Raw genomic sequence first — 24,808 nt, 5'->3', positions numbered from 1 at the left:
CCCCATCGGGGGTTCCCTTCTTCCGGGTGGTCCGTCCGACTGCTTCGGACGACCCCTCACGGAAGAAATTGTGTAAGAGGAAGCACGTAGACTCCCAAGATGAGTCTATTACATCGGATACTGACCTCGATGACGCAGAAGGGTCCCCCAAATCATCTTCGGATGATATCTCCTTCTCAGATATCTTGGAGATTCTGAGACAGAGAGGTGACTGGCAAGCCAAAACCCCTTCAGCTGAGGAGTCAGTCTTCCTCAAGGCCTTTGGGGCCCAGCCTTCCGCCTCCTGGGTGTCTCCGCCTTGATGAACTCCTTGATTTGGTTTCTCGAAGGGTGTGGGAACACCCTGATTCTGTGGAACCGGTGCCTGCGTGTCCCAATAAATCTTTGTCAGCCCCCAGAAGGAATTTCTCACAAAGGGTGTGCCTGTAGATGCTTTGGTGGTGGCTTCTGCCACACAGCAGGACGTGGCAGAGGCTTCGACGTCTATTCATCCTCCTAATAAGGATTCTAGGAGTATGGATAGGTACGGGAAGCGTACCCTGTCCTCAGTGGCCTTTACCTTACGGTCGCCAAACTACTTATGTCATTTTACGAGGCTCCAAAGGGATCTTCTCAAAGAGCTAAATGACTCTCTTGTTGGTAACCTACCTGAGGCGCTGGCCCCGACTGTTGGCGCACAGATGACTACCCTCTTTTCTATTGTTAACTCGTCCATGAGGCTCATTTCATATGCGGCCGAAGGGGCGAGTAGAGCAGCGGGAACAGGCGTTGCCCTCAGGAGACAAGCCTGGTTACGCTTGTGTTCGTTCACGGAGGCCTTCAAGTCTTCCTTCGCCGACGCCCCTTTTGATGGGTCATCTTTGTTTGGACCCAAGGTGAAGGACACACTAACTCGGTGCGAGCAGGAGGGCAAGACTTTGACTGCCGTTGGGGCCCGATTTTCCGCTCCTTCCAGGCCTTACCCCAAGGCTGGGAGAGGAGGGAAAATGTGGTTTAGAAAATCTCAGAAGTCTTTCCCTACTCCACCCAGTGATTCCCCCTCCAGAGGCGGGGGGGGGATTTTGGAAGACGCCGCCCCAGAGGTGGCAGAGGCCCCCGTAACTCTGGAGACCGCGATTCCTTTCGTGGTTCTTCATACAACCAGCGTTCCTGAGTTGTTGCCCGACTGTGCAACTCCGCCAGTCGGGGGTCGCTTTGCGGCGCACCCACAAGCTTGGGAAACCATAACAAGCGATCAGTGGGTGCTTCGCATTATTACCGGAGGATATATCATCCCCTTCAACAAACCCCCCCTTTCTTTAAGGGAAATCCCGGACGTACCACCCAGTCAGCGGGATCAGGCAGCATTAGAGGTTTCAAAGCTGCTAGAAAAAAGAGCCATCCAGCCTGTCCCCATCGACCAGATCGGATCAGGAACTTACTCAAAATTATTTTTGGTACCAAAAAAGACAGGGGACTTCAGGCCCATTTTGGACCTCAGTTCATTGAATCGTTTCGTAAAGAAGTCCAAATTCCGAATGGTCACTCTTCAATCTATTCTTCCTTTGCTGGAAAAAGATGCATGGATGTGCTCCATAGATCTCCAGGACGCTTACTATCACATTTCCATAGCTCAAGAGTCCAGGAGACATTTACGCTTCCGCCTCGGAGTCAGTCATTTCCAATTCCGAGCACTGCCCTTTGGTCTCACCACAGCCCCCAGGGTGTTCACCAAGTGTCTGGCAGTGGTAACTGCTCACCTGAGAAGTCTGGGATTCCAGGTGTTTCCTTATCTAGATGACTGGCTCCTTACTGCCACCTCCGAGCATCTACTACTCCAAGCGCTCAGAGCCACATTCACCTTGGGCCGTTTCTTGGGGATCACGTTCAATTTGCAAAAATCTGTACTACAGCCATCTCAGCGTATTACTTTCATAGGTGCAGACTTAGACACAAAAAGAATGCGCGCCTATTTACCGGCAGCAAGAATTCAGGTCTTACAAGATCAAGTCAAATCCTGTCTCCCCCTACAAAGAGCCCCGGCCCATCGGATCCTACAACTGTTGGGCTCGATGGCGTCGACCATACTTTTAGTTCCCTTGGCCAGACTTCACATGCGAATTTTACAATGGCTACTGTCGGTTCAATGGTCTTATCAGGAACTTCCCTTGAACCACTTAATCATAATCACGGAAAGTTGCCGTTGAGATCTGCATTGGTGGCTCAAATCTCGACCAGGGGCGACCCTTCATACCTCAACGTCCCGTTGCCACTGTGACTACGGACGCCTCCCAGGTAGGGTGGGGGGGTCATTACCTGGACAGGTCGGTCCAAGGCACATGGCAGATCCAGGAAACACATTTGCATATCAATGTCCTGGAGATGAGAGCGGTACTATTGGTACTCCAAGCTCTCCATCACGCTCTCCCACAGGGCCCGATTACTATCCTATCCGACAATATGTCGGTGGTGTGGTACATAAACAAGCAAGGTGGAACCAGGTCTTACCCACTATGCAGAGAAGCCATGAGACTTTGGCACTGGGCGGTAGCTACCAACCGCTTTCTAATGGCAACGCACATACCGGGGAAGTCCAGTGTGATTGCGGACAGATTAAGCAGGACCATTCTTTTACCCCACGAGTGGTCCCTCAACCAGGGTATAGCTGCGAAAATATTCGACAGATGGGGTCTTCCTTGCTGCGACCTGTTTGCCAGCCCTCACAATGCGAAATGCAGAGAGTTCTTCACACTGTTTCCTTCTCAGGGACAGATTCCCAGGGACGCTCTGACTCACATTTGGCCCCCCGGTCTTCTCTACGCCTTCCCTCCGTTCCCCCTCCTACCGAGGGTGATACAGAAGGCCATTTACATGGAGAGCGAGATGATTTTGATTGCCCGCACTGGCCTCGTCAAGTTTGGTTTCCTTTCCTACAGAGGCATGCGATAGAAGGTCCATGGTTTCTGGATCCGTGCCAGACCTGTTGACTCATCAGTCAGGACGGCTTCATCCGTCTCTCAGGTCCCTGAAGTTGGCAGCATGGTTACTCCACTTCCATCCTTAGTCCGAGACAATGCTCTTTCACGGACGTGGTCCACATACTGTCTTCTTCTCATAAACCTTCCACCATCAAACTTTATTCCAGTAAATGGAAAAGGTTTGCCTTCTGGGCTCAAGAACGGGTATAGATCCCCTCACTGCACCAGTATCGGAGGTTCTGAATTTTCTGGCCTCCCTTTTTCAGTCGGGCTCTTCAGTTTCTACCATTAAGGTTCAGTTAGCGGCGATCTCTAATTTTCATGCTTCATTTGAACCTTCATTGATGTCTCACAAACTTTGTAAGGCTTTCCTTAAAGGGGCTTGGCTCCTTAGGCCTCCTTTATCTCATCCTGTCCCCCTTGGGATTTGAATATGGTTCTTGCTGCCCTAACTGCCCGTCCTTTCAACCAGCTGCTACTTGTGATTTAAAATTTCTGTCTTGGAAAACTGCCTTTTAGTAGCCATAACATCTGCTAGGCGAGTTTCAGAACTTCAAGCTCTTTGTTCTGATCCTCCCTATTTGATTTTTCACAAGCATAGAGTTTCATTGAAATTAAACCCTGCATTTATACCAAAAGTGGCCTCCTCTTTCTGTATGCAACAAACTATAGAACTCCCTGTCTTTTCCCAGAATTCTCTAATAACGCAGAGTATACTTTGCATCAGTTGGACGATATAGACAACTGCTTTTATTTGAATAGAACCGCTCAAACGCGGAAATCAAATCAATTGTTTGTTTCCTTTGCAGTGAACAAATTGGGTCAACCAGTAACAAAAACCTCCATATCCAAATGGATTAAAGATTGTATCATTTTTATTTATTCACAGGCTAACAAAGACCTTCCCTTTCCAGTCAAGGCTCATTCTACCAGGGCAATGGCTACTTCCGTAGCTTTTCACTCCAAGTTATCATTAGATGATATTTGTGCTGCGGCAACCTGGACTTCTCCGCACACTTTCATTTCTCATTACAAATTGGATGTGGTTTCTCGAGGCAGAGCTTCCTTTGGTTCCACAGTTCTCAGGAGTGTGTTCCAATGAGCCACCCGGGATGTAGGTGCTAGGACGCTGTCCCATCTGTTGTGAATGTAGGCGAGATAGGATCCCATTACATCTTTTAGTTATGTACTTACCATAACTTCGGATGTATGGGATCCATCTCGCCCACATTCATAAGTACCCACCCTCCTTCCCCCTTCCATTCGGATTTAGAGGAGCTGTAGTCTCTTTTTTCTTGGAGATCTTTCTTGAAGAACTTTAGTTGGTTATAGTGACTACTAATTTTTCTGTGTTTGCATGGATGTATGAAAGCGAACAAACAAGATCTGGGGAAGCAGGTGTAGTGCATCCTGGGATAGGGAGTAGCCCAGCCAATGAGAGACTTCGTGCTAGTGTATTAGTTGCCGAGTCGGAGCCGATGTATCGGCTCCGAACCCATCTGTTGTGAATGTAGGCGAGATGGATCCCATACATCCGAAGTTATGGTAAGTACATAACTAAAAGTTTCTTCACTCTAGATTACTCCAAGGGGGATCATGTCTTAAAGAAATAAGAGCAGCACCACACTCCATTAAAATCCATTAAGCCCACTCTGGAAAAAAATAGTGAGTTAATTCCTCAATTTCTGTGGTTTTTTTGGAGGAGAGTGCATGACTTGGGAAGTTGAACTGTGGGTATCCATCCTTCTAGGTTGTTTACTTTTGAATGTAATCCCAGTGTTAAAATCTTGATATCAGAATGCAAGTTCAGGTTTCAGCCAGGTCTTCTGATGGAGTGGGTACATGGCTGTTTAGCTTAGGCACAGCCTCCCATGCAGAGAGACATTTCCCTCCAGCATATTTGGCTGGTTGGTATATTTGGTATACAGCTTAAGTGAAGTTCATCTGCAGAGATATAGCTGCTGCATGTTTCCTTTGAGCAGAGAGAAGCACATATTGCCATGCTCACAGATTCAGTAACAAAATGCACAGGGAGAAACTAATGTCCATGGCCTCCAAGGCACCAAGGGACAGGTGGTATGGCAGGTGTCAGTGGCTGGTTGCCTAGTTGGCATGCAAGTGGAAGTAAAAATGCAGTGCACAGTGGACCATTACTGCCTTTGTAGTGACTAAGGAACATTATCTTTATATTTTAAAAAAAAAAAAAAATCTACTGGAGTATGTGCAGCTACATATCTGAAGTATTTAACTTAATTTGCTCAGCAGCCTGTGGGTATCTGATCTGATTTGGATCCGAGCTGGCAACTTTCCAAGCTAACAGATCTGTGCTCCAAGCTCCTCCCCCCTACCCATGATGCCCTGCCATCTCCCTCTAACTCTCAGATCTCGTTTGCCGCGGCTTCCATAAGCTTCTCTGAACGAGCTCAGAGCATTAGTACTGTAAGTGTAGTATTTAAATCTTGAATTCCTTTCAAATTTTCTCTAACTTTGTGTGTGTGAACTTCCCCTTATCTTTCTAGCCTTTTTTGGGTTAGTTCTTTAACTTTTTGGTTAAGTTAGATTTATTCCCCTCCCCCTCTGCATGTGTAAAGGTGTGTGCTTGTGGGCCTGTTTTTCTTTTTCTTCTACAATGGCTGAAGGCCCTAAAGCCATTTTCTCTAAATGTACCGAGTGTGGCTATAAGCTGTCCCCAGCGGATGGCCACACTCTGTGTCCTGTGCTTGGGGGTTGATCACCTCTCCTCGGGCTGCACTATTTGTGCAGCCTTCAATCCCAGGGCTTTGAAAGATAGGAGGTTGAAGCTTATTCTGGTGAGCCTTTTGCCCCCGGACTCTGCTTCGTCCTCCTCGGCGCCAGCCATGGCTGCCCCACCTGCCACTCCTGATCCCCTGGCCGTGACTCATCCTCCCTCTCTGGTCCAGGAGGAAAGGGACGGCAGAAAAAAGGATAGAAAGGATAGGGAGAGAGAGAAGGAAAGGCATCGCAGTCACAAGAGGTGGTCCGACTCGACCCCTTCGGCACCGCCGTCTAAACCGCTTGCCTCTCCCCTTAAGGTCTCCGGGTCTTCCCCCTCCCGGCTCCGTTCTCCACGTTTCTCCCCGGAGGAGGAGACCCGGTCACCCTCGAGGTCATCCAGGCAGCCTTCCCGGCCGGCTTTAGTGGCCTCATCTAGATCCACCAGAAGTTTATCTGACGCAGATATGGACCTGATGATGCGTCAATTTCTCCAGGCCCAGATGCAGATGGGAGTGCTCTTGCCCCCCCCCCGCTGGGGGGGAGCTCGACACCTTTTTTCACCCCCCATTGCTCCTTCTCTGACCTGCTTTCGGGGTTCGGAGCTGTCGGATCCGACTAGCTTCGGAGCCGGGGTAGGGTCGGCGCCGACGGTGTTTCCTACTTCGGCACCGACTGTACCCTCGAGTCTGATCCGTTTTCGGATCCGAGCTCCCGGGGCCGTGAGCTGAGCATCGGATCCGGAGGGGTCAGCGGGCCTTCGGCTCCGTTAAGGTTGGGGCACACTACCCTTTCAGATCCAGTCGGGTCACCTTCGGTGCCGATCCGCACGTCTGATCCGAGGGGGATGCTTTCGGATCCAAGGGAAAGCGGTTCTCCCTCGGCATTCAAAGTCGTGGAGAGGGTCCTTTCGAGAGATTCAAGGCCCCAGGCTCTTGCTTCGGATCCACCCGTCATTCCCACTCAGACAGGCCTTTCTTCCATCATCCGGCCCCTGGGACAGCCTGCGCCTACATCCCAGATTGTTCCCATAGAGGAACAGGACATTTTTGGTGAGGCCTCTTTGGACAGCCCCCCCCCCCCCCCCCCGAGGAGGTCCCTCACAAACGTGCAAGAGGAGGCACTTGGACTCACCCGAGTCCCTCACGGAGGACACGACTTGGAGGAAGGGAATGTTCCCCAAGGTCACCCCCCGAAGACATCTACTTCGGAGACATTATGGAAATGTTATGCATTAGAGGGGGGTGGTCTGCCCCAAAACCTTCCTCGAATGAGCCTGTGTTTCTGGAGGCGTTTGACGCAGGCCCATCTACCTCTTGGGTGTCCCCTCCCACCGACCCCCTGGTAGACCTCATAACTACCAGGGCATGGAAGGAGCCAGACACTGTCGAGCCAATACCCGAGAGACCGGACAGGATCCTCAGCCCTCCCACAGACAGGACAGTTTGGAGCAAGGGTGCCCCAGTGGATGCCATGGTGGTGGCGACTGCCAATAAAAAGGAATTAGCACAGGAGAGTTCCTTGGTGCATCCTCCAGACAAGGAGTCTCGGATGATGGACTGTTTGGGAAAGCGGATGTTCTCTTCAGCGACCTTCTCTGTAAGGTCACTGAATTATATGGCACATGTGATTCAGCTCCAGCGGGACTGGATTAAAGAGTGCGCTGGGTCACCCCCAGGCTCCATGTCAGCCGAGGACAAGCGGACCTTCTCGGCTCGAATGACCACTCTCAAGTCAATCACCAACACATCTATGTGGCTTCTCTCCCATGCTACGGAGGGAGCGGCTAGAGCTAGACAGGCCTGGCTCCGTCTCTGCGATTTTGCAGAACCCTTCAAGGAGTCCTTCGCGAATGCCCCGTTTGACTGTTCTACGCTCTTCGGCAAAACCGTCCGTGATACGCTTCTCCAGAGCGAGAAAGACGGGAAGATGTTGTCTGCCGTCGGGATCCGCTTCTCGGCTCCTCAGAGGTCCTACTCCAGGAACCAAAGAGGACAGAAGAAGATGTGGTTCCGGAAAGCTCAACAATCCCGTTTCGCTCCGGATCCCTCGTCCTTCAGAGGCAGAGGAGGACAGGGTGGACGCCGGCCCAGGGGCAGAGAGGGTCCGAAGAATTTTGGATCGAGAGAACCTTTTTCGGATTGACCCGCGCAGCAGCCCTGAGGGGTTGCCCGACTGCTCCTCTCTGGAGGCAGTTGTGGGGGGGCGCTTCTCGGAATACCTAGCGAAATGGGAGTCCATTACGACAGATCGCTGGGTGCTCCGAATGATATCCAGAGGCTATTCAATTCCTTTCCTATCTCACCCTCCCCAATCAACAAAACTCCCCGATGTTCCACCTGATCAGAAGGAGGCAGCAGCATCAGAAATTCGAGGGCTGCTAAGAAAAAGAGCTATCCAGCACGTTCCCCCCCCCCCCCCCCCGAACAATCTGGATCCGGCTTTTACTCCAGGTTCTTTTTGGTGCCAAAAAAGACAGGGGACTTACGACCCATTCTCGACCTGTCAACAGTGAACCTGTCAGTCGCCAAAGAAAAATTCCGGATGGTCACTATTCAATCCAGTCTCCCACTTTTGCAGGAGAATGACTGGATGTGCTCGATAGACCTCAAGGATGCGTACTACCATATTCTGATGGGACAGACCATCCAGAAGGTTCCTCCACTTTTGGCTGGGAGCCAGCCATTATCAGTTCAGGATCCTACCCTTTGGTCTCACCACAGCCGCCAGGGTGTTCACCAAGGTCATGGCAGTTGTAGGGGCCCACCTGAGGCTTCAGGGAATACAGGTCTTTCCATACCTGGACAACTGGCTCTTAACCGCCCCCACCAGCCATCAACTCTGCTCAGGCAGGAACTACTTCTTACACCTAGACCGCCACCTAGGGATCACGATAAACCACCAGAAATCCTCCCTTCAACCTACTCAAGTTTTGGAATTCATAGGGACCAGGATAGATGCTACTCAATCCAGAGTCTTTCTGACAGCGGACAGACTTCGCAGTCTAAGCATTCACATTCTAGACCTCTTACAATCGTCACCTCCCCCAGCGGAACTAGTTCTGAGGGCTCTGGGATCCATGGCAGCGGCCATCAATCTGTCGCCCTTCGTTCGCCTGAAGATGAGGATTCTTCAATGGACTTTACAAGTTCAATGGTCCATTCTTTTTCACCCCCTGTCTACACCTATTCCCCTCAGCAGGATTTGCAGGGAGTCGCTTCTTTGGTGGCTCCGCTCCAGAGATCTTCGAGAAGGCCGCCCCTTTGTTATACGCCCTCCCCAAGTCATGGTAACCACGGACGCATCTCTCCTCGGGTGGGGGAGGCATTGCATGGGCAGATCCGTCCAAGGCACGTGGACTTTCACAGAGACCTCACTGCATATCAGTGTCCTGGAGATGAGGGCGGTGCTTCTAGCGTTGCAGGGATTGGCTCTCAATCCCTTCTCCCTCCAGGAACTGTTGCACTTCAAACAGGCAACGTGTCGGTAGTCTGGTACATAAACCGGGGGGAACCAGATCCTATCCACTTTGCAGGGAGTCAGTGAGAGTATGGGAATGGGCGATATCCACCAACCGCTTTCTCATAGCAACGCACATCCCGGGTCGGTCAAACATCTTGACGGACAGGTTGAGTCTAACAATCCTCTCACCTTACGAGTGGTCTCTGAACCCAGCAGTAGCAAAACAAATCTTCCTTCAATGGGGTCAACCTTGCTGCGATCTCTTCGCCTCGCCTTCGAACACAAAGTGCAGCGAGTTCTTCGCTCTGATTCCCCCACCAGGGGAAGCCCCCAGAGACGCTCTTGTTCATGCTTGGCTATCCGGTCTTCTGTGTGCTTATCCTTCTCTTCCATTGATGACAAAATTCTTGCAGAAAGCTCGTCGGTTGGAGAGCAGAGTTATCCTCATAGCCCCATTCTGGCCTCGTCAAACCTGGTTCCCTTGCATGCGGTCTCATCTAGTTCATCCTCCCTGGATTTTAGATCCCAATCCGGATCTGATCTTTCATCTTTTAGGATTGAAGATCCCCAATCTGGACTACCTCAAACTCTCAGCTTGGTTGATCCAGTTCCCTTAATGGCTAGGACTCGTGGTGTATCTTCTTCGGTTAAGGCCATCCTGGTGGCCGCCCATAAACAGTCTACCAGGAAAATCTACAAGAGTAAATGGAAACGTTTCTCTGTCTGGGCGGAGCACAGGAACTTAGACCCCTTCACGGCTCCTATCCCAGCAGTTCTAGACTTTCTCTCGCATACCTTTGATCAAGGAGCTAGTGCTTCTACTATTAAAGTTCAGTTGGCAGCTATTTCCCACTACCACTTTGGAAAACGATTCAGGGCCTCTAGCGTCCTCCAAGATATGCAAAACATTCATGAAAGGAACCTTTTTGTTAAGACCCCCCCTATTAAAGATGCAGTGCCTCCATGGGATCTTACCCTAGTTCTTCAAGCTCTGACTGGGCCTTCTTTTGAACCCACGACTTCAGTCGACTTAAAATATGTATCCTGGAAGACAGCCTTCCTGATTGCCATTACTTCTGCTAGAAGGATATCGGAGCTTCATGCTCTTTGCAGCAAACCTCCCTGCATCATCTTTCATAGACAGCTTCTCCCTCAGGACTAATCCCTCTTTACTGCCCAAAGTGGCTTCAGAAGCCAACATCAACCAGTCCCATCAATCTACCTGTCTTCTTTCCAAATTTCCAAAACAAAGGAGAATACAGACTTCATTGTCTGGATGTTCACAGACAGTTACGTTTTTACTTAAACAGAACAGCTGATCTTCGAAAATCTGATCAACTTTTTGTTTCCTTTGAAAAATCTTGTCTGGGGAAGCCAGTCACTAAAGTAACCTTAGCTAGATGGATTTCCCAGTGCATTCTCCTAGCAGACAAAAGTTCTGGTCGTCCTGAGCCCTTGAGAGTGCGAGCCCATTCTACCCGATCTATGGCCACTTCTGCTGCTTTCTGCTGCTTTCTGGTCAAGGGTTTCTTTGGTTGACATTTGCTCAGCAGCTACTTGGGCTTCCTCTCATACCTTTATTACACACTATAAATTGGATTTAATATCCAGAAGACGTGCATCGTTTGGCTCCGCAGTGCTCTGGAATATCCTAACATAAGGGCCTCCCAAGTTGCTGGTAGCTGGGGTCTCTGTTCCACAGGTTGCTGAGCAAATGAAGTTAACTACTTCAGATAAAGAAGTTATGTACTCACCATAACGTTCCATCTGAGTAGGTAACTTCATTTGTCTGCAACTGACCCGCCCTCCATCCCCCGGACCCTTAGTTTATCAAAGAATCAGGATATGTCTTCATTTAATTGACATCACTGGAAAGTATCTTAACCATTTTTAGGTTATAGAATTTCCTATTGCCTTTTTTTCTGGCAAACTCGGTCTGAGGGTTAGAAGGAGATGGCAGGGCATTATGGGTAAGGGGAAGGAGCTTGAAGCTTTATCTGTTAGCTTGGAAAGCTGCCGGCTCGGATCCGAATCAGATCCGATACCCACAGGTTGCAGACAATTGAAGTTACCTACTCGGATGGAACGTTTTGGTGAGTACATAACTTCTTTTTGCATGTAGAATTTCCTCCAAGCTTTACATGTTATAGTTAACATAAGCATGTACTGCACACTGAGCACAACAAACATTCCATCCCATGCCCACATATTTCTTTGAAGCTGTGGGTATAGTGCCTCGTACTTTTCTGCCCACAAAGAATTTGCAACAGGTAAATGTACAGCTCAATGTCTCTTCAGCAGTGTTTTCCCAACCATATGCACCGCAGGCAAGTGTCTAGCTGCCTAGGAGCCTGAACCTGTTGGCCCCAGTTAATCTAGTAAAGTCCAAGAGCAGCTCACTTTTTTTTTTGGTGTAGTCACTGAAATGGAAGCTTTTCTTTTTTCAAGTGAGTTAAATATTTGAGGATTTTTAGTTGCAGACATGATTTTAAGTATTTATCTTGTTTGAGCAAACTCTTGTATGTGGTGCATTGCCACTACAGGTAAGCTAATTTCACTTCAGTGTTTGCTGTAGAACTTCGTTGTTGCACTGTGGGGGCTCATTGATGCTTCTAAAAAAATTACGAATCAACAGAGTACAGTGTGAAACTGATTTACTGTTTTAAGGGTGAACTAGCAAGCAGTATATTTTAAAGCGGTTTTAAAGCAAAGTTAATTTTGTATTACTAATGATCAGTTTGTTTAAAATTTGTACTGTACTGCAGATGTTCTGCAGCTTTTAACTTGACTGATCACTGTGGCTGGTGTGATTTTTAAGCTTGTTAGGGAGTGATTGGGTAGCATTTTATTGTTGGAGTTTGCTATTAAATATACTGTTTGCCACATCTGTTTTCTAGAACAGAAGTGATGTACTGCCTATTTCAAGAAGTTTAACCCGCCCTCCTCAAAAAAAAAAAAAGGGGGTGGGGTGGGGGGGGATATTAATGGTTGTATCTGTGGTTCTGAACCGGTTCTGAATGTGCCATTATAGAGCCATTTTTGGGATGAAGTGGAGGTAATGTTGATTTAAAAATACTATAGTATTTGGATGAACATTGCCGATGGGACACATTCAGTACTATTTTTAGAGATACTTGTTTTGTTTTGTATCAGAATGCTTGTGGCCATTTTAATCATGGTAGGTTTAGTCTTAACCAGTGTGGTGAAAATTATTATTTTTTTTTTCCTGTAATATTTTCATGACCTTTGTCTGTGGGAAATAAATTGGAACAGTTGTCTGGGATTAGTTATTACTTTAAAAGGCCTACCTTGAGAGGCTTTTGGTCCTTTTCGTTAGTCTGTATCTAGTCACCCCCCCCCCCCAAAAATAACTTTTCATGTAGGACTTTTATTTGACTGTCTCAATTCATGACGTGTACCCTGCCTCGGTTAGGTTTGCATGCTCACCTGTTAGGGCATCTCTTGCCCATGCAGGGGATCCTATTTGTTGTGTAGGTGAGACTGACATTATAATAGCAGTCTTTGGTTTGTAGTGGTTTGGTATATCTGCAAGCTGTCTTAATGCTGCCCAGGTGGGGGGAAGAGAGAGAATTTTACAAAGCCTAATTGCCACATGCTTGGACTGTGTGAGCATAGGCTTTACTGGTGATGGCTATTCCAAGAGCAGTGAAAAAGATTTCAACCAAGGTTGACAAGCATGGGTGGTTACTGGCATAGAATTTTTTTTTCCCAGGATGGCACAAACTAAACCCAAATGTAATGGCCTTAGCCAACGATGCTACTGCTAGCTATTTCATGCAAGATCTCTTGTCACTGGGCATCCAGAGGTAAAACATGTTGATTTTTTGAACTTTGTTCAGTAATTTTAACAATTACTGCTAGGTCTGGTTTCAGAGATTGTGACTAGGAATTGTAAAGAAGTACAGACCCCACCCCAGGCAAAATACAGCTCCAGCCAGACTCAAAGCTTTGTTCCTATAGCTACCAGTGGACAACCGGGATTGTCTAAGTTCTAGAACTAGTAAAGGACCAGTCAGCTGTTGACCGGCTTGTATGAGTGTCCCCTAAAGGAAGGACATGACCTTCCTATGTTCATATCTGTTGGCCCATCAAAAGTAGAGATGATGCCCCTTTCCTTCTGGTATTGGCCCATAGGAGCTGACAGTCACCTTGTCAACAGAATGAGAACGGATTCTTAACTTAAGCTTCTGGTGGACTGGGGAATGTTTGGGTCGGGGTGGGGGCAAACGTCTGGAATGGAGCGAGCTTCCACTGTAGTAAAATTGCTATCACTGAAAAGCATGTGGGTTAGCTGCTTGTTGGAAGTTCTATACGTCTTCCCCCAAAGGGTTAGGACAGAGCACCCCTTTGCTAGCATGGAGAGATGTAAATTCTCTCCATTGTCCATGAAAGACAAAGAACTCCACCCACCTGGCCTAGTACCATCAACACCTTGTACAAGTTGGTCTGCTGTGCTGGAGAATTGCACATCATCAGAAGAATGGGAATATATCCAGGTTTGTTTCCGCACAGGCTCTCTTCAGTGAATGGACACTAAGAATAATGTACAGAGGTCTTGCTTACATAACAAAAGACCACCTCTCACTGTGACTATTTGTATTCAGAAATGAAGCTTGATGGTCCTGACCTGAAGTTGTTTCTAATCCTATCAAGCTTGATTGTGCTGTTTTATACACAGGAAGGGCCAGGCTTGGGTCCAAGTGAGGTCCCCATGTAAAAAGATGTACACCTAAAAGTAATTTAAACAAGCTCCTGATCTGATGTACATCATGGACTCTAGTATAGGGTCATGTTAAACTTCCACTGCTTTTCGGGTGAAGGAATGTCATGCAAGAAGTGTTTGCTTTATCAGGCTGGGCAAGAAAACCACAAGTTTACAGTCCCTGGAATCGACTCCATCCCTTCCTGTGGAGAGCTGAGGGTCTAAACCCATGTTTTCCAACACATTATAGATGGGATCAGACTGGGATCTGAATCTTATCCATGCTTCAGTAACAGGCTTGGCTGTGCATTGCTTAGGAAGGTAAGAACACAACAATTTCCCTCAAAGTAGAAATTGAGGAAGACTACACCCCACCTTTTTTTTTTTAACAATGGTAGAGACTGGGCATGTGGTTTGGGTTGGGTAAGTGCTAATGTAGTTGATGTAACCTAAAGCTTTGTAATGTATGGAGAAGTTGGAGAGTCCTGGCTTGAGGATAACCCCGATTGTAGGACCTTGGTCTAAGTCAGAATTATGGTGACTTCCCATGGTCAGATGACTTTCCATAGGTCAGTTGACAAGCGAGGTGACTCTTAAAGCCCAAATTTCTGTTTTTGGCATCTGCTTGGTGAAAATCTTCACTTCAATTTCCTAATACTTCCAACTGTGCTGCTTAAAGCTTTTAAGCTTGCCACTTCATCTTGTTGCTTTATGCACTTTTTTGCTCCCCTTCTACCCTTGGCAAGGATAGATTTTTGGTCCATGTGTGCCCAGTGTTGGTATGGTGATGGTTGCTGGCTTATGCAAGCCGAGTTTTCAGGGCTGTATTCATTTTGGTTAATTTTTCCCATTTCTATGTGCTAGCCATAGCTGGTTTGTAGGTGGCCGGGATTACCTGTTTTTAGGTGGAGGCACAAGTTCTGCTATCTGCCAACATACTTGGCTGTGTTGGCCCTATTTGCTGAGGATTTCTGGGTGCCTTGATTCCTTTCTGTGGTGGCTACTGCTGCCGGGTTACTGATGGCCATATGGGGCAAAAGAAGTATTCACCATGATGCAAGGAAAAAACTCAAGAAGTAGAATGACTAGTATAGATGCTGTGCAGCAAGGAGCTGTGGATAGATACTGGTTGGATGGTGTCCCCTGTGTGCTTTTAATGATATAAAAATTCAGCAAGTAGAAGAATGTAAATTTGGGAGGATCACTGCAGTGTTACAGCTGAAGTCTGCTTACTATATTTGGCATAAGGATTTGCACCATCTTGGAGGAAGGTATTCATAATAAGAAAAATGGAGGAGGTTATGCCCTTGAAGTTCATTCTCATGAGTGAGCAAATCTGGGATTCCATATTGCCTGTAATTGCCAGATGTGAACTGAAGGGTGGGCTGCTGACATGCCAAGGAAGGCTGGCCACCACCATTCTTTTCCATGTCTTGTTACATGATCCTTTTAAGTGGTGTGGTGGTTTGTATGTTTGGGTGTAAGTTGGTGGTTAATATTAATTTGGGTTTTGTTTTGCTTTTATGAGTACGTACTCCTAGTGGAGAACTGATCTTAGATTTCCCAGTATGTGGTAATGCAGTCTGGGATGTCTTGAAATGTCTGAAGGTTAGTCCACCAAACTGGCATACAAAGCAAAGTTCAAAAGTTTTTTCTGCCACTGTATCTTAGGCTGTAAGTAAAAGTATTTTTGTAGAGCAAGGTAAAAGTGTGTTTAACTGTTGATTGGAGGAGAAATGGGAAGACTGTGCATGTTCTTTGGTGGGTGCAAGATCGAAAGACTCCCGTGGGTGGTAGTGACTGCTTGGAGTGGTTTGTTATCTTTAATATATGATATTGGCATTTTTCTTTATTGGTATGAAATACATTGTATATTGATAGAGTTGGCACACAACCCTGAAACCTTCTGGCTTCTCTTAAGATGCGAGTTATGCTTTCTCTGATCCACAGTCAATATGTACCTTATCATAGTGGAGGGGTTCAATTTTGATTGGTGCACAGTAGTGAGTGGTGTTCTATAACAAATGTGCACACCTGATTTGATATCTGAGGTATGATTTGTGACAGGTTGATCTTTTCAAATTGGTTTTATTAATTGGCAGTAATTGGTATTCTATAGACTTGTTACACTAATTGCAAAATCTGACATCAGGGATGTTGAATTTTTTTAAATTGACATATTCACCTTTTTTAACCAAGTATTACACCCTTTGTTTGCCAGCCTATCTGTGTCGTTGGCCTTGTGACGAGGAATGCCTGTGGGTTATCCTAATCGCTCTTTGTCACTGTGGGTTTGGCCTGGTTGAAATTGCCAGTTCAGTCATCTCCTACAGTGTCAGTTGGCCATCTCTAGATCCACGTGCTTGCTGGTCTAGATGTAGTCGGGCACCTTTGTGCCATTTTGCAACGGCCCCTGAAAGATTTGGTAACAAGATAGAATCGATCCTTCTGTATCCCTTCTGAATGTTTGGTCGTGGTCGAAAAAAGAAATTATGAAAGTTTCGAAAGTAAGTTGGTGGTCGAATCGTGACAGTGAGGTGATCCCAGGTTGCTTCTTGACCATAGCAGTCCTCTCTGCCTCCGACTGTAGTCTCTCCCTGTAGAGAGGGAAATAAGTCTGCCATCGAGTGGGTAGTAGTTCACTTGGGTGCCTAAAGAGCCAGTCGGGCATCTACTTTCATGGCGTTATCCCCTTCAGGAGCTTAATGCAGTGTTCGTGTCGGCACACTGCTTGGCTAGCCTAGTGATATTTAATTGCAGGTAAAGTAATTTTTTTACTGCTGTAGATAATTCTGCATTTCCTGTAGATAATTTGACTTTTCTTGTTTACTAGTTTAAAGTGTTTACCACAAGTATATGGACTTGAGTTCCTTTTACAGTTATTGCTTTGAAGTGCAGGTTTGTCTGTGTGTGCTTCTAATCAACTTGGCTGGTTTTACAACAGGACCTGAAGGATTTTATGAGACAAGCTGGAGAAGTGACTTTTGCTGATGCACACCGACCAAAGTTAAATGAAGGGTAAGCTTTCTTCTGCATTTCCAGTACAATGACGTACATTGGCAAATTTGCATGTTGGGGGCTTTGCAGTGGTTTAAATTAGTCTGCACTAGCAAAGATAGAACGGGAATGGTTCACTAAAGATAACTGGATATTTGAGTGAGAACTAAAATTAAGTTTTTTGGATATCTGCTAATTAGACTGCTTTGGAGTGGAGTACATAGAATACTGGAGACAGTTCACTTGGTCATACTACTTTGTCAGAAGTTTCAGAACGGTGGACATGGCACAATACTGTTGTGTGTAACGCTGGGTCTCAAGTGTGTGGATGAGTTAAGTTGGCAAGCTTGACATGATGGTGGGTATTGCATTTACTGTAGAGTAGTAAGTGGTGCGTTTGTTAAAATTAGTGTTAGTGAAGGTTAAGCCTTGATTTGTGCTTTTTAGATATTGGTTTCCTTCTTTGTCATGGAAGTAGTAGATATGGGGATGAATGCCGTTGATACTGTTAACTCAACACCTATGTGTTGTGGAATGTCATGCCTCTAACAACTTGCACCTCATGCATTCCAGAGCATTTTCTGAAAAATAAATGTATAAGATATTTTGCATTTAATAAAAAGTATTAAAACTATAGAAATAGTAATGTCAGCAAAGTATGCTTTACAGTGATAGTTTTATATTTTTTCTGTAAATGTAATATAACACACACACACCCCAAATTATATTTTTGTTAAACTTTCACAAATTGTCATAGCATGGAATCTGAACTGCCTAGACACATTGTTAGAACATTTTTGTTAACCAGACGTAAACTATCACATCACAAGAAATTCCCCTGACTTCATGTTTGATATATTTACAGAAATATGAAAATGTGTGCTTAATTGTATAATTAGCACTGCAACTATGAATGTAAAGATGTGCAACGTAGAGTGCAGATATCACAGTTTTCTTCAAGAACATCTGAGGTTTCACATGATGGCTTATCACTTGGTTTTTGAAGTATTAAGTACGTATGGAAATACTGCTAGCTGTTTTGTTGTTGTATCTTTCGGCTTTTCCTGGTTAGGGGTCGCCACAGCGGAACTCCGGTCCGCTAATGATTGGCAGCAGATTTTTATGTACCGAGTTGCCAGCCCTGACATACAACCTTCAACGAAGGTACGCCCATTCACGCATGTCTCCACACAGAAGACGCTTTAGCTGAGAATCAAACAGGACAACGTCTTACTGTGAGGCGACTGCTACCGCAACACCACCACCACAGTATGCTAGCTGTTTTGTTAGTAATTATGAAAAAAAAGGTGTGTACCATAATGGATACAAAGCTAGGCCCAAAACAGTTCTGGACGCCAAATGTCAAAGGTGTGAACTGGAAATGCACAAAAATGGCATTAGAGGGTTGATTGAGTTAATCACCCCCCACACACACACACACACACAGAGCCCCATTTGAGAAAAGTACCTCTTTCCAATGTTTAGTGTTGTAAAGTGTACACAAGTGAAGCTTTGAAAGTGGTGATGGGTTTTTGTGTGTAACAGAGAGGGATTGTTTCACTGCTGCTATGTTTAAACGCCCTTTTATGTACTCCGTTTAGTGTTCCCCAAACATTTTTATCTCCTGCCTTGCTTACCATCTCTGTTACAGATGAGTGAATAAAGCTAAACTTAACATAAGACAGTACATACCCACACAGACAAGGCACACACACACATATATGTATATATATATATATATATATATATATATCTTCATATTTTACATGCATGTAAATTTGGAGATGGCTGTCTTAATATGCATACAACTTGCAGAGCTCTGTTGTAGCCAAGTGCAGGGGAAAAAAGCTTATTGCAAGTAGACTGTGCCATGTTTAATTGGGGCACAAACTGCATTGTGTGAACAAAGTGAATAAATGGTTGTCAGCTTGGGGGCCACTATCTTGCCTGTTGTGGAGATTTAACTGAAAATGAAATGCCTTTGTCTGCACTGCTCTTAACCTTGAAACGTCGAAATTGGAGTTTTGTTGTGGTGAGCTGTGTGTGTGGTTCAGGAGGCAATTTGGATTTTGTGGTGCACCCTTACTCTTTGTAACTGTTTTTTGCTGCTTGTCGAGTCATGTGTTCTGTATTATGTAACTGTTTTAACTGCAGTGTGAAGTAAGCATTTTATTCCAACTTTAAGAGCTGGTGGATGAATATCCTCAAAGTAGTAGAAAAACTGTGCAAGTTGTGTAATTCTTTTATAAAAGATAACAAATATTCATTAAAACACAGGCTGACTGGACACAGGTGAGTTTGCATAACACATTAAACCTTGGTAGTGGCTAGGCTATCGACCCAAAGGTCATTTCAAGCTTAGCCGTTTCATCCCGCTAGTCAGTACCCAGGATTGTATTTAGTAATGACCTCCCATGTCCAAGGGGGTTGTGGGTGCTATCCCCGGTAAGAATTTACGGTACCCAATCCACTTGTCCAGGTTTCTTTTGAACAGTGTCATACAGGTGCTCCGTTTCACATGAATTGGTATCCTATTCAAAAAGAAGCGGCAGTGTAGTGAGTTGTCCAAAATTTTTCTGGTAGTTGAGACTCTCTTCATATACTGTGTAATTTAAGTGCATCATGTATATTGAACTAATATTGTTGTAGTGGGATTTCTCTCTTTTCTGCCAAGATGAATGGTAGAGTTTTTACTGTTCTCGCTTATTTCTAGTTGGTGGTGGTAGTTCTGGATTCAATGTTGTGGCCACTGAGTTTTTCTTTACTCATCTGCTCTGGTGAAACACTGGGGGTTTGTGCTTTAATTCTCATTGACTGTATCCTGAGCATTTTGACAAAATCAAGTTATATCTCTACATTTCAAACAAAAGTTGATCATTTGAGCCATAAGGGTTACCAAGAAATGTAAACTGCAGATTGTTCAGCACAAATAGGTGTTTACATTGGTGAGTGTTCATTAGATTCCAGGTCCTAAAATTATATTTAAAGTTATAATAAACATGGTAAATATTAGTTATATTTTAATGACTTGCAATAACTCAGTAAACACTCAAACTGCACACGTACTGCTAGCAGCATTTTGCTTATCCATTTGTGAGATTTCCATATGAGGGTAAGCTAAGCGGTCATGGTTTGGTTGTTGAGATATTTAAAAAAATATGAAAATCATGACTAGTTCAATAATTCAGCAGCACTTGACAGAAGTGAAGTATCAGTGCAGTTATATTGCCCATCATGTAAACTTTAAGGTAAAATATTTGAATAGTTAGTAAGCATGGTTTTGAAATTAAAACAAATACGAATAAGGTGTACTAGACATCTGGAGACATCACTAGGATGCAACTGCAGAAAAACCTGGAGGCGTTGTTGGACTCTTATGTGTTAAAGCACAGGTAGTATTTTTCACTTGTAGTCCAGTTTTGTAACATCACTTTGTCATAGTAAAACATTTTGTTTTACAGAGGTGTATTTGCAGGACATTTTAATTTGATCCTTTTTTGTAGCCTTCAGGGTGCAGTTACTGTAATCTGTGCAGTAGGGTTAATATTGGACAAAATTCTTGACAGTCTTTTACCAAGCTCTTGGGTGTTGGCAGGCCTCCACAGCAGTCCTGACCCACTAGTTGTAGTGTTTCATTTGGTCTGGTTGCATAGCAGATTATTGTAAGGTAGGTGTGTGATGAATCCTCGAGCTTTCTTTAGGAAGTTTGTATTGAGCACCACATTTGTAATAGCTATATATAGGGTAGTGATGAAAGTGGTTACATTTTTTTTTCCCCCTCTCTCCCATAGGGTAGTTGAATTTGCTTCTTACAGTGACCTGAAGACTGCTATGGAAAAGCTGAATGGTAAAGAAATCAATGGGAGGAAAATCAGATTGATTGAAGGCTATAAAAAAAGGTATGCTCATCACTTTGAGGGCAGTGATCAGTTTTGAACAGTGTACATCCTAGACGTGGGTATTTGTGGCTGCACATTACAAAGTGGCAATCACTTGATCATTAGTTTTAATCTGCACAATTGGTATTAGTTGTACTTTCTAGCTGGCAGAGAACAACCAGTATCCTAACTTTGTAACCCTCTCACAGAGGGAAACTTGTGGCTAAAGATTTTTGAAACTTGATCTTCATAAAGTTACCTATGTATTAAGTTGTGTAATTTCTAAATTTCCTTCAGATCCAGGAGCAAGTCTCGGTCACGGAGTAGAAGGTCTTCTAGGTCCCGCAGTCGATCTCGTTCCCGAAGCCGCAGGTCTTACTCGAGGTCCAGGAGTAGAAGTGCCAGCAAGTCCCCAAGCAGATCTCCTGCTGCCGATAAGTCTCCAAAGCGTGCATCATCTGCTTCACATTCTAAGTCTCCAAGTCCACAACCAAGATCAAGATCACATTCAAGATCACGGTCTAGATCTGCGGACAGCAGAAACTGAATCTTGTGCATATTTTTTTAAGACTGAAACTTTGAGTTATGGCTTGTGCATACTCTTGAGACTGAACTTTTACTGGACTTTGTGGGGAGGGGGTGAATACTTGGAAAAGTGGAACAATGGCTTTCTTTGTATGTGGACTAGACAAGTAGGTACAAGAGCTTTTTGGTAGTCATTATACTATTTATTTTTTTTCCTGTATAGGTTTTTACTTCATGATCTGTCTAAAATACACACTACACAGAGTTCCTGAAGCAGAATAAATTTTCTTCTACATTAGTTGTGCACTTCTTTGGTGGCTTTGGAAGAATGGCATTGCAACCCACCTTTTAGGAAATGTTTAAAGTAGATTCCACCCAGCCAGTGTTCTGTAGTCAGTCCTATAGTGACCCCATCTACATAGGTTTAGTAAGCAAGTAAGGAATGTCTGTAAATTGCAAGCCCCCCCCCCCCCCCCAAATCTATGGACAGTTTAGTCTCCAGTCCTCATACCACATCCCTTTGAGATGTAGGAGGAAACTATAGAGTACTCTGAGGAAACCAAACAGATACCGATAAGGCAAGCAGACTTCAATAAATTGGCATCCCTTATGTCCGATTTTATTGTGGCTGTCGAATTGGAAACTGTGCCCGGTGCTCCCCTTTAATATAGGTTTTTGACAACTGTTTTTGTTCTGCAATCTCCACACTGCCTTCTATAGGAATACTACTGACACTGCACCTAAATTTTTACTTAGTTTTTGTTAAATTAAGAAAACCTTGCAGGCCTTGATTGGATATTACTAAAACTTTGATTCCCCTCATTGGGAAGCTCTAGATCTCTGAGGGATGGGGCAGATTAAAGTCTTCATTGTAGGCCAAAATGCTCTCTGAGCGACAGGAGCTGTGCACAAATATTTAACTGTTCAGTTATTGCCAAAAAGGTGTTTGGTAACGTGCACGATTGCTTTCATACCCCAGTTGAATAATTGGAGCCTTAGTGGTTGCAGCTTTTTGGATATGATTGTCCAACTTTTTTAATGAACTATAAACATTTTTTTAGTGCATCAGTGGTATGTTCAGCTGGCTGAATTTAGATAATGTACGAATTTGGTTAATGCATGCATGTTTCAAGTTTTTCTGTATTTTCATAAAGGTAGGCATCTGTATCTTACGTTTACAATTCTGTTTTCCCACTGTGTGTGTATAGAGAGAGAGGAGAGACCTAATTCAAAAACCCAGTATTTGTAGTTCTGTCAAAGCCAGCATTCAGTAAAGTAGGCTTGTTACATTTGTAGGGGGAAAATGGTACAGAAAAAGTAGAGTAGGGGATGGCGTATAAGGAAAAGGAGCAAAGCTGAAGCACAGCCATGGTGTGGAGTGGTAGGTGCAGTTAATGCAGTTTGAATATTGACCAGAATTTTGAAATTGCAGTACAGGTCCTTTTTTTTTTCTGGGGATCTGCCATTAAGTAGGAAGTGTGTGTTTAATTTCCAACCTTCTCTCACTGGCTCCCGTTTTTGAAAACTGAACACCCTGATTTGTGGGCCATAAGAAGCACTTGTCACTTTTGTCATCCCTCACTTCATTCCTGTATATGTGGATTTACAAGTAGTTAAATTTGAAAGAAGTTTATTGGTGTGTTGCTCACCTGCTTTGCAGTTTTGACAAAGTGTTTAAGGAGGGCCTGGAAATTGGCCACTTTGTAGTTACTAAAACTCTGATCATGTCGCAGCAAGTCAGTACTTCAGTGAAGCATCACACAGTTTAGAGACTTAGCCATTGAATTTTAAACACTGTTAATGGATAAGCTAGACTTGGGCCTGCCTATTTTGCATTCTTTGGCATGGTTCATACCACCCAAATATAATATAGTTTCCTGAAGTTAATACTCTTATGTTGGGTAAAAAAATTCTGTTTTTGGCCAGTTACGTGCAGGAGGAATTTCAATTTTAACCCCCTATATTTAGCTTCACACCAGCTGTTGGTGTCTCGCATTTAAAATTTTCCAAAAGAACAAACTTGTGATTTTTCCTTTGGTGGAAGTTCTAAACATTTAAACATAGCAATTTGTATTCCATTAGCATTAGTAAATTCAAATGTTGCACAAGAGCTACAAATAATAGGAGCTATAAAAAATGTATATACTTTGTAGGAACCTTATAACAGGTATAACTGTATAAAATGTGAAGTTATTTTGCACATGTGCATCAGTGAAACTTTTGCAGCCAAACCAGTTTTAAACCAGTGTTGTGGTGCATGCTTCCAGAACTTGTAAATTGTGATCTCCAAAATAGAGTAATGCTTAAATCCAATTTGAGGTAGTTTGGTTTATGGAGAAAGTCCGAAAGTAAACCAGGTGCGAAAAGTGAACATCCCTACTATTTGGCTATTTCTCATTGTCACATAATGGTTAGTGACTTCACACACACCTTATTTTAATGTAGCTCTAGACCATTTTCAGATATTTGACCTTTTCCACCTTGCACCTGTAACATTTTCACATCCGTTATCCTTTAATTTATCTAGGGACTATTGATGTGTATATTAACACTTGGGTGCATGCAGAGCTAGGATGGGTATTCTATGGCTGTTTTAATAATCTCACCATTCCATTTGTTCCTCTTAAAGACATGGGGTCAGCTTCCTCTCATAAATTCATTATAAATGTCTTCTAATTTCTCCCTACCTAGAGATGCCAGTTCTTTGTTGGTGAACTGTGTGTCTGCTGTTTAGCCCAGCATCCCCAAATAGCAGTTAAGTCAAAACTACTTCCACCATCGTACAGGTTGAATTCCTGCACTCCAGGCACTTCTGAAATGAGTAAATAAGAGCCATAGCACCTCAAATGTCCTTGACCAAGTAAAAACCTTTTTTTCCCTATCCAGTGATGTCATGCATACAGTCATGGCCTTATCTAATTTATATTGCATGGTTAGCCCACAGCCTACAAGTAGCTCAAGTCTTACTAGGTTGAGTAGATACTTGTCCTGTTTTGTCCATTAACATTCCCAAACTAGTGTGTCATCCCCGCCCCCAGGATCTTGTGCTTTGAAAAATGATTTTGATGTTCATTTGTTTAATAGTAGCAAGTAATTTTCATAGGCTGTTCTGTTTTGCACTAGATTAGTGGATAGTGCAATGCTCTATTTCTTTAACATCACGTTAGGGGGAGCTTCTTTTGAGTAGTTGAGAGACTGCTGCCCTTTATCTGAATGGGAAAAAGATGGTTTTGTATATCTGTGTACATGTCTGATCGGCAGAAAAAAATGGTTAGCAGTAGCTTGTCCAGAACCACTCTGTGGGCATTGTCAGTCATTACATCATTGTCTGCAGTCCATGGGGAGTCATTTCTGGAGAGTTCAGTTGTGTGCATACCTTGTGATGACTGCTAGTAAAGTAATTCTTCTCATGAATAGAAAGTCACTGTAAACAAGAAGATAAAGGACGTTGCCATCTTGACTTTGATCTAGATTGGTGCTGTTTGCATACCATTAGTGTATAACGTCCGTTGTGCTAGTATAAAGCAGTGTTT

The 24,808-nt window shown here is 44.5% G+C and overlaps 1 protein-coding gene across 1 annotated transcript in view; it reads left to right on the top strand.

The window, feature by feature from the left end:
* The window catches only part of LOC122804240 (serine/arginine-rich splicing factor 5-like), a 261,553-nt gene extending 239,980 nt beyond the window's left edge, over positions 1-21,573 (top strand). The window contains exons 7-9 of the mRNA XM_044073991.1: positions 16,820-16,893; positions 20,664-20,771; positions 21,048-21,573. Of these exons, the coding sequence (XP_043929926.1) occupies positions 16,820-16,893; positions 20,664-20,771; positions 21,048-21,297 (432 nt within the window). The 3' untranslated portion in view covers positions 21,298-21,573. The remainder of the gene's footprint in view (positions 1-16,819; positions 16,894-20,663; positions 20,772-21,047) is intronic.
* Positions 21,574-24,808: the final 3,235 nt, after the last annotated feature.

Source organism: Protopterus annectens, chromosome 6.part0, assembly GCF_019279795.1.
Source record: "Protopterus annectens isolate FY-2018-M chromosome 6.part0, PAN1.0, whole genome shotgun sequence".
In the NCBI taxonomy this organism is placed as follows: domain Eukaryota; kingdom Metazoa; phylum Chordata; order Ceratodontiformes; family Protopteridae; genus Protopterus; species Protopterus annectens.
This window is presented reverse-complemented; position numbering and strand designations above follow the sequence as displayed.